Raw genomic sequence first — 9956 nt, forward strand, 5'->3', positions numbered from 1 at the left:
CATGGGCGTGGCCTAGCTCAGGCCCACCCCCAATCCCCACGCCACAGCTTGACGCGATGCCTGCATCACCCATCTAGAATGCTGCAGCCTTGGGATCAGTGAACGCTGATGCCAACCTGGCTTCCAAGCTGCCACCGCCCACCCCTCCATTCTAGACAACAAAGCCGGACTCCCGATTGACACAAGCATAAAACCACAGGATGCTGTACAATAATTTATTAAGATCCCTCCCTTCAAGCCTCTGCAATCTCGAGGTCACTTTCTCCGCTTGTAGATCTTTCCTGCTAGTTCCAAGAAGATGGATGGGGGCAGGGGCGCAGAGTACTGTTCTATAAGGCTCTTGAGGCGGCTGTAACTGTCTTCCTCATACTTGAAGAACACAGCTGGCAGATCCAGCGCTTCATACAGTGCTTTCACCCGCGCCACCTTCTCTGGGTCCTTCTGCCCATAATTCTCCTGGAAGCAGGAAAATGGCTTTACTCGGCTAAGTTCAAAGGAACTCACAATCCATTCATACATTCCAGAACATTGGAAAGCCATCCACTCCATTTTGTTGTTTTAGACAGGACCTCATTATGTAGGACCGCCTGCCTCAGACTTTTTTTTTGGGCGGGGTGGTGGTGGTGGTGGTGGTGTGGGTTTCGAGACAGGGTTTCTCTGTGTAGCTTTTGGAGCCTACCCTAGAACTCACTCTGTAGCCCAGGCTGGCCTCGAACTCAGTGCTGGGATTAAAGGTGTGCGCCATCGCCACCACTCAGCTCTGCCTTATTTGACTGCCACTTGTAGCTCTCTGGCCTCAAACCTTTCTCTGGGGACCCAAGCACCCCAGCGCTGAGGTATTGGCTCAGGATTATACCCTGTTCTATGGTCCCTCAGCCAAGGGCCCGACCCCTGCAGCCCCTGGCGGGCACCTCTAAGATCTGACGCTGTTCCGGAGTGGCCCGCTGCAGACACTGAACCACCAGCCAGCTGCATTTGTTGTCCTGGATGTCGGTGCCGATCTTTCCAGTCACGTTGGGGTCACCATAGAGGTCAAGGTAGTCATCCTGGACCTGAAAGAACTCGCCCATCTCCAACAGGATCTTCAGGGCATTGGCATGCTCCTTCTCCCCATCGATGCCTGCCTGCGGGGGAACGGGTGAGGCGGCAGGAGCTACATACGGGCACCCTGTCCTGCCCACGCTTGCCCCGGGCTTCGCTTCCTACAGTCGAACCTCTAGTCCTTCCCATCAGTGAGGACCTCCAGGACTCCTAACAAATGAACCCACTGAGGGCCCTCACACCATCCACCCTCAGAGTTACAGCCATTACAGGTCCACTTTCAAATTGTTTGGCCACCTCCAACTCCTTCCAAGATGAAAAGAAAACTTAAGAGCAAGCTCAGGATGGACCGCGAACCCAACTACCCCAGCCTAGTCTCCTGCTCGTTTTCCTTTTCTCCTCCATGAGCTGCAGCATCTGCAGGCCTCACCCCTGCTCATGCTCCGGTCCTATCTCAGCCCCCATCACAGGGCTGAGTGGCTTGCTTGAGGCCAAACAGTCATAAATGAATGTATGGACTGTCCCAGTCATCCACTCTGTGCCTTCCTGTCCCAAAGCCCACGGGACAACAGTGAGGGCGACACTGACTCACCATGTACATGGCAGCCGCGATAGGCAGGTAGAAAGAATAGAACGCTGTCTTGTACTTGACAATAGATTTGTACCTGAGTCGGGGAGAAGATGCATTCATAAGGGCAAGGCCCATCCTGAGTCCCTCACCACGCACACATGGCTGCCCCTGGCCCTCACCTCTTTTCAGTGTATCTACCAAGATCCACCTGGCCCTGGGGGGCTGTGATGAGGTCGAGGGTCTGCCCAATCTCCGTCTGATAGGAACTCTATAAAGGGAGCGTAACAGACGGTCTCTAAGGCAGGCTTCCTCCAGAAATGGGCAACGCTGGCATCCCGGGCCTCACATCCCAAGCAGCTGACAACTAAGCAGTCAGCAGCGGAAACCTCCAGGCCACATCACCCCCTTCCCAGCAGCCCCAGGGGAGCAGCTGAGCACGTGCCCAGAGGCGGGGCTGAGGGAGGGCCTGTGGACCCTGCTCCCGCTGCCACAGCAGCAGCGCACCTGCAGAAAGAGCTCCAGCAGGTTGAGGTAGTAGGGCTGCTCCCTGCAGTAGGACTTCAGCAGGCGGTAGATGCAGGCTTCCAGAAGCAGAGCATCGTTGATGGCATCCAAGCCGATGCCTGGCTGTGAGGAACAGAGTGACAAGTTCCTCTAGCCAGGTTCGGCCATCACAGCAGACCCCCGCCCACCTCCCTGGGCCTCCCACCATGTTACCTTCTGATACCAGCAGATCTGTCCCCGGCGAGTGAGGGAAGAATCCATGATGTCATCTGACACAAGGAAAAAGGCCTGGAGCTGGGAGGGAGAGTGCAGTGAGGCTCCCGGCTCCCTCGGGAGCCTTCTCCAAGCACAGCTGCTGCTCCGGCCACCGCTGTGCACTGGGTGGGAAGGCTGGGGCAGGGACCTGAGGGGTTCCGGACCTCCGGACCTCCTCTCAGAGTCACATGCTAATGGACTACGACAGAACTCTGCCATGTCTAATCAGCTCTAGGACACCCCTGGTAGCAGGAAGAATATGAAACACCTTCATGCAGTGCAAAACATCAATGAATTTTTGTTCCAGTGAGTGGCTGTGTTGGCTAGTCTTAGGCCAACTTGACAAAGCTACCGTCATTTGGGAGGAGGGAACCTCCACTGAAAACTGTCCTCAGATAGCCCCGTGGGGAAGACTGGGGCAAATTCACTGTGGGTGGTGCCACCCCTGGGCAAGGTGGTCCTGGGTGCACAAGAGAGCAGGCATGGTGGCCCACGCCTTTAATCCCAGCACTCAGGACATAGAGGCAGGCAGATCTCTGTGAGTTCGAGGCCAGCCTGGTCTACAGAGCGAGATCCAGGACAGGTATGGCCACACAGAGAAAGCCTATCTCAGGGGGAAAAGAGAAAAAGAAAAAAGGAAGGAAGGGAGGGAGGAAGGAAAGGAGGGAGGGAGGGAGGGAGGGAGGGAGGGAGGGAGGGAGGGAGGAGGAAGGAAGGAAGGAAGGAAGGAAGGAAGGAAGGAAGGGGGAGAGCGAGAGCAGGCTAAGCAGGCCATGGAGAACAAGCAGCGGTATCCTTCATGGCATCACTGGAGTCCTGCCTTCTCTCAAGTGCACAATGAAATTACATCTTTCCTCCCTAAGCTGCTTTTGATCATGGTGTTTATCACTTCAACAGAAATCTAAGACAGTGATTTTTATTTCAAAAAACAAAACTGGCTCGAGAGATGGCTCAGTGGTTGCGGCTCAGTGGTTGCTCTTGCAGTTTTGATTCCCAGCACCCATACGACAGCTCACAACCACCTGTAACTCTAGTTCCCAGAGATCCAACGCCCTCTCCTGGCCTCTGTGGGCACTGCACACACCTGGTACACATACACAGGCAAAACACTCACACATATCAAATCATACAAAATAAACCTGTAATAAAGATTTTAGAAAATCTACTGGGAAGCAGCTCTCTGAGCCCGGGCAGGGCATCCTCCAACAGCCCCATGTTTTCACTTCCACCCTCTTCTGAGAGGAGAGCTAGGGATGGAGTGTCAGGCAGGGTCCGAAGGGTCCCTCCTAAGACCCAAGAGTCACACTTCTAGGAACATCCATCCCAACAGCACCACCTTGGCGGTGGACTATGGGATAAACAATGACTCTTCTTTAGACAGAGTCACACCCCTCACATGGCCAAGAAAGACCTTGACCTTCTGCCTTTACCTCCACTTCCCAGGTGCTAAGATCACTTGTGTCTGCTCTGCTGGGGACTGAACCCAGCACTTCATGCATATGCAGCAGCATTCCACCAAGGCAGCTGCTTCCCCGGCCTTTAGACACTCCTCAGTGTCTGCCAAGGGCTCATTTCAAGTACAGGATGAGCGGGCGGTCCCTCTAGATGTCCCCAGAGCCAAGCACTGGCCTCAGAGTGGGGCTTCCACAGAGCTCTCTGTTAAAGATATGCAAGAGTAGAACACTCAACACGCATGAGCTTTTGGTTTTGTTTTCTTGAGACAGCGCCTCATTATGCTGGCCAAGATGGACTTTCTCAAGATCTCAACTAACCTCCTCAATACTGAACTCACACGAGTGTGCAATAACAGCAACTTCTTACTGTCAGAATATGTACTTGTTAAGCATCTTTTCAAAACATAGCAAATTTTTGTTATTGGATTATTTGGTTGTACTGTGTTGTGTTAAATATGCTGAGGATGGAACACATGGCAGGAAAGGGTCTTACTACTTTTTTAACCTGCCCTCCCCACCCCAAAATAATATATATATTTTTTCCTTGCTTGCTTTTTTTACAAACTTTTTTCTATTATTATTGTGTGTGAGGGCATGTGTACCCCACAACACACATGCAGATGTCAGAAGAGAATGTCAAGGGTTGGTTTTCTCTTTCCATCCATACAGAGGTTCCAGGGATGGCGTTCACTAGACTGGCTTATTCAGTAAGTGATTTACACACCGAATCATCTCATCAACCCTTGTTCACTGAGGGGCAGGGGACGTGTCTAAGTTAGATGCACACTGTACAGCATGCAGTGGGGTCAGAGGACACTTGGAAGTCGCTGACTTTCTTCTTCATGGCTTCCAGGGATCAAACTCAGGTCTTCAGCCACCCTGCCATTCCTGTTATTTTCAGAAGAAGTTTATCACTATGCCCGGAGTGGTGGTGGCTGGGAGATGGTGGTGGCGCACACCTTTAGTCCCAGCACTTGGGAGGCAAAGGCAGGAGGATCTCTGAATTTGAGGCCAGCCTGGTCTACAGAGTGAGTTACAAATCTTGTCTCAAAAAACCAACCAAACAAAAACCCAGAAGTCTATCAATACATCATTCAAACTCCACAAACTGGTCTATTTAACTGACCAATTCAATAAGAGTGTGAGCCAGGCGTGACAGCACACACCTGTAATCCCAACGTGGAAGGCTAAAGCAGAGGATCTTGAGTATGAGGCTAGTATGAGCTACACAGTGAGACCCTGTCTCAAAAAAAACAAAAACAAAGGGTTGGGGATGCAGTTCAGGGATGAGTGTGGTCAGCACAGACAAGGCCCTGGGCTTCATTCAACTTTGAATCCCTACCCACCTGGAGAAAAGAAAACAAAAACAAGCCACAGACATAAGACAAAATGGAACTGAAGCCCATCAGAGCTAACCATCCATGGGAGTAGGTATCCTACCTCAAGGAAGCAGCCTTCACTTGGCTCCAGCCAATCGTTCCGATAAGTGAACATGTCAAAACTCTGGGTTGTGTGAATACAGTATAAGTGTATTTGTGTAAGTTTGTGTATGTGTGTGTATGGTATATATGTTTGTTCAAATAAATACACATATGTGCATTCATGTGGAGGTCAGAGGTTAACATTGTACATCTTTTTTTTTTTGGTTTTTCGAGACAGGGTTTCTCTGTGTAGCTTTGCACCTTTCCTGGACCTCACTTGGTAGCCCAGGCTGGCCTCGAACTCACAGAGATCCGCCTGGCTCTGCCTCCCGAGTGCTGGGATTAAAGGCGTGCGCCACCACCGCCCGGCTTCCTCATTTTTAAATATATATATAGCTTTGTTTCTATAACAATCTTTATGTATTTTTTCATATATATTGATAAAATGTCAAAGTTAGGAAAAAGTAGGGAATGCTTCATGAATTTGCGTATCGTCCTTGCACAGGGGCCGTGCTAATCTTCTCGGTATCGTTCCAGTTTTAGTCTATGTGCTCGTGAAGCAATTGCTATTTTATTCATACTGGTGTTCTGTCTGCATGTCTGTCTGTGTATCACATGCATGTCTGGGGCCTAAGAAAGCCACCAGAGGAAGTCAGATCCCCCAGGTCTGGAGTTCTAGATAGTTGGAAGGCACCATGTAGGTACTAAAATTGAACCCAGGTCCTCTGTAAGAGCAGCCAGTGCTCTTAACCACTAACCCATCACTCCAGCCCCTCCACCTTATTCTTTGAGACAGGGTCTATCACTGAAACTGTGCCAGACTAGCCAGCCAACAACCTCCAGGGACTTGTGTGTCTCTATACCCCAGCAGAGTACTACAGATGTGCATGCTGTGTGTGGACAGTGAAGAACTGTTCAGGCTTGCCCAGCAAGCACTTAGCTGACTGAGCCACTGTTCGATGCCCTGGAAATCCGGTTTGTGTAACTGTGTTGCATGTGTTTATGTGGATGCTTGTACTATGCACATACATGGAGACAACCAGGTGCCTCCCACATTCTCCACCTTATTTTTTTATTTATTTATTTTTTTGAGATGAACCCTCCTTCAGTGAGCTCAGACCTCACTGATCGGCTAGGCTGCCAGTAAGTTCTAGGGATCTGCCTGTCTCTGCACCCAGCACTAGCATTACAGGTGTGTGCCATCATACCTGACTTGTGTGTGCATTTAGTGTGGGCATGTGTGCCTCAGCATATGGGAGGAGTGGAAGCCGGAGGAAGATGTCAGGTGTTCTGTCTGTCACTTCACCCTTTTTCTTTGAAGCAAGATTTCTCTCACTCAGCCTGGCAGCCCCAGCCAGCTTCCTGACTCCGCCTGCCATGGCGCTGGGATTATGTGTTCACAGCCACAGCTGGCTTTTCGTGGGGGTGCTGGGATCCAACCAAGTGGTCTGCTTGTACAGCAGACACACACTTACCAGCTGAGCCACCGCACCAGCCTTAAATGCCCCCTCCCACTCGAACACAGGGTTTCTCTCTGAAGCCCTGGCTGTCCCAGGACTCACTGTGTAGATCCGGCTGGCCTTGAACTCAGATCTGCCTGCCTCTGCTGGGATTAAAGAAAGGTGTACACCAGCACACTAGCAAGATTTAAGTGAAAATTTTCTGCCAGTTCTCTGTGCCTGAAGTGATTCACATTGTCTAAATGTGACTGTAGCATATAAGAGACACAGAGACATAAACACAAGCAAGAAACAGGCTTAGGATCATTTTCAGGAAACCCAAACTCCGGGAGCCCTCTGCCTCCCGCCACCCTTCTTACCAGTTCTACACACCAGCCCACCGTCAGGGCCCGCTGAAGACTCTCGGCGTCCTGCTTCCTCGGCTCCACCAGCTCCCGGAATGCTTGGAGCACAGTCAGCCCCCGGTTGTACTTGCCTCCCACAGCATTGTACTCCAGGACCTGAGGCAGGCAGGTGAGAGCCATCGTGGGCCACACAGGAGAGAATGTTCCTTTCCTTCTCCCTCTCTTCTTCCCAGCTCCCCTTGGAGAGACCCTGAATTCCTCCTCTCTTCATTCTTCTCAAAGTCCTATGGCATATGGCACCATTTCCAGGACCCAGGGACCTGCTCCATAACGCATACTCAAGTCTTCCCGTAAGCCCAGGAGCCAGGAGTACCTCCCCAGCCTGCATTGAAGACACGGCCCCTAGTAGGGAGGGACGGCTAACTCCTATACTCTCGATACTCAGGAGGCGGATGCAGGCAGGCTTATGAGTTTGAGCTCTAGCCAGCCTTGGCTACAGAAAAACAAACAAACAAAACGACCTCTCTATTTGACCAAATTTGGCCAAAAGAGGGCATGAAGGGATAGCAAGATTCAAAGTGATTTCTAACCCTCCAATGGCATGTCCTCCCATTGGGGTGTCCTACTGTGCCTTCCACTGTGCAGAAGTAACTAACTAAAGAGACATCTCTTTAACACCCACAGTAGAAACAAAGAAAATCCCCTCCTTGGTTTTTTCCTCAGAGATGGGTCAGAAACAACATTTATAAAAAGAATTCCAGTTCTAGGCATGGCGGCACTGTAATTGATACAGCACACACACACAGGCAGGGGGATGTGAGTTTGAGGCCATGTAGGCTAATGAAACTGCCAATAAATAAATAAATAAATAAATAAATAAATAAATAAATAAATAAATAAATAAATAAATAAATAAATAAATAAATAAATAAATAATTGAGAAGAGAGGCAAACAGGCAACTCAAGGATGGCAGCAATAGTTCCTTTCCTAAAAATAGGGCTTTGTGATGATACAATAATTTCCCTCAGGCCTCAGGGCAACAGCTTCTTAAGTATCTTATAAAACTAAGTGCCCAAAATCAAAACTCCACCAGGTCCCAGGCTCTACTCCCATGCAAAGCTATTTGGATGGTACACCTGCAGAGCCAAAAGTCAGGGAGGTGGGCTGAGCTACACCAGGGACCTACCTACTCCAGAAGAGACTCGGGTAAGAGCTGTTACCTCCACTCTGACCAAAAGCCATGCAAAATCCACACCTCCACTGGCTTCTTCAATCCTGAATCCCTCACCTCCTTGAGCCGGGTAATGGCATCGTCTGTCTCTGGGTGGCCTAGTTCATCCTCAGTCAGCACCTTGACGATTTGGGAGAAGTGCTGGATGAAATCCTGCCTTTCTTGGTTACGAGCATCCAATTTCTGGTTCCCATTCATTGTGAGAGACGAGCAAAATGCTCTGAGAAAAAAAAAAAACACACACACACACACACACACAAATGAGAGGTCTTCTCCGGCGTTTCCCTCCCCGAGGCCCCACACCCCATGGCCACACTCACCGACGCTCCTCTGTCCACACTTGGCACCACCAGCGGGCACTGAGCCAGGCCCCCAGGACTGGACACCCGTATGCCAGGGAGGGTCGTTGTAGGGAACCAAACCACCTCTCCCGGGGTGCCCAGCAGGGGGCCGGCAGCAGGAAGACCCCTGCAGATCTCAGCCAGCGGGACAGGGGCATCGTGGGTGTGCATGGGGGTGTGGGGGACACCAACCACTCCCTGCAGGAGCAAGCACCGAAGGCAGATGCTTGGTAGCAGTTAACTCTCTGGTACCTCCCTCAAACCAAGCTCTGTACCTCCTGCATCAGAATGCCCCACCCTGTTCCAGCTTGAATTCAGAATTACCGCAAGAGCACACAAGTAGTAAAAATATATGTATGTCGGGGTGTCTAAGAGCCAACAGATCGTCTCTTAAACCGAAATGGCTAAAACTGAACGATTTCTACTTCCAGGGCTGCATGCATTCACAAGGTCGGGGAGGCGGTACAGAGAATTAGGGGATGGAAGGTCCATGAGTCGCACTATCCATGGAGAAGCCAAACTAAAGTTCTAGGGGTAGACAGCTGAGACGACGCAGAGCCACAACTCGAACCGCGGGGTCCGTGTGGAGGGGAAGGAGGCGAAGTGTGGTGCTGGCTTGTGATCGGGAGTACAGGGGCTGGCTGTGCGAGCCTCCCACAGGCCCTGGTCCTAACCGCTGCGGGTCTCCCGGCAACAGGTGGGCGTGGGAGGGCTCGGCAGGCGTAAGCCGCGGCCGCGCTGGCGGGGGACTAGAGCACCCCAGCGCACAAGAGAGCCGCTCGGCCCGGCCCACCGACCTCCACCCCGCTAACTCCTACACGGGCTGGCCCTGCGGCGCCTCCGAGCAAGCCGCGCTCCTGCCCCGACAATAGCTCTCACCTGTTCCGTAACGCGAGTTCTCCCGGGGTCCAAGATGTTTGCGGCGAACACCTAAAAGCGAGAGCGCTGCGCGTTCAGCACTCTGGGGCTTGTAGTTCCCAGTCCCCTCGGCTCAGTAGGGAGAGCCGAAATGCAAGACTACAACTCCCGGCATGCCGCGAAGCAGACCGCGGAAGACGCGGGCGTGTGCGGCCGGGTGGCCACAGCCGAGCCCGCTGATTGGCTGAGTGACCTCGCGTGAGCATAGGCCTTGTGACGGCTGACCAATGAAAGTGCGGCGCACGGGCTATCAGCCCACCAGGAGGTGGGTGGTGTTAGACGACAATAGGGCGGGACCGATAGTGTGGGAATCCTTCCACGTGGTTCCCGGCCGGGCCGCTCTTCCAGTGTGTCTGGTGGACGTTCTTAGTAAGACCCCGGAATAACCAGCCTTGCAGCTTCCTGTTTCCGACGC

General features: G+C 51.9%; 1 protein-coding gene and 1 non-coding gene across 3 annotated transcripts; both read right to left on the reverse strand.

Moving 5' to 3' along the window:
* Window positions 1-201: 201 nt before the first annotated feature.
* Fdps (farnesyl diphosphate synthase) lies at window positions 202-9653 on the reverse strand. 2 transcript variants are annotated; one of them, XM_028890781.2, is made up of 9 exons: window positions 9503-9653; window positions 8340-8502; window positions 7066-7206; window positions 2330-2410; window positions 2117-2239; window positions 1792-1880; window positions 1634-1706; window positions 912-1124; window positions 202-456 (listed from the first exon to the last, which is right to left on the reverse strand). In XM_028890781.2, the coding sequence occupies exons 2-9, from the start codon at window positions 8478-8480 to the stop codon at window positions 256-258; spliced, it is 1062 nt and encodes a 353-aa protein (XP_028746614.1). In that variant the 5' UTR covers window positions 8481-8502; window positions 9503-9653; the 3' UTR covers window positions 202-255. The 2 variants fall into 2 exon arrangements, with proteins under 2 accessions (XP_028746614.1, XP_028746613.1); XM_028890780.2 differs by lacking the exon at window positions 9503-9653 and adding an exon at window positions 8603-9424.
* Window positions 5707-5809, reverse strand: LOC114707969. Its single transcript, XR_003736734.1, has one exon. It is a non-coding gene; the product is annotated as a U6 spliceosomal RNA (small nuclear RNA).
* Window positions 9654-9956: the final 303 nt, after the last annotated feature.

The sequence above is a fragment of the Peromyscus leucopus genome, chromosome 6, assembly GCF_004664715.2.
Source record: "Peromyscus leucopus breed LL Stock chromosome 6, UCI_PerLeu_2.1, whole genome shotgun sequence".
NCBI classification, from domain to species: Eukaryota; Metazoa; Chordata; class Mammalia; order Rodentia; family Cricetidae; genus Peromyscus; species Peromyscus leucopus.

What these genes read in the sequence shown, in the direction of transcription:
- Fdps (XM_028890780.2), bottom strand. Translation starts at nt 8,781, where the DNA reads ATGCCCCTGTCCCGCTGGCTGAGATCTGCAGGGGTCTTCCTGCTGCCG. An exon ending in TGGGCTGGTGTGTAGAACTG is followed by an intron (nt 2,411 to 7,065) that starts GTAAGAAGGGTG and finishes TCTCCCTCCCAG; the next exon opens with CTCCAGGCCTTTTTCCTTGT. An exon ending in AACAGCGTCAGATCTTAGAG is followed by an intron (nt 457 to 911) that starts GTGCCCGCCAGG and finishes TCCTGCTTCCAG; the next exon opens with GAGAATTATGGGCAGAAGGA.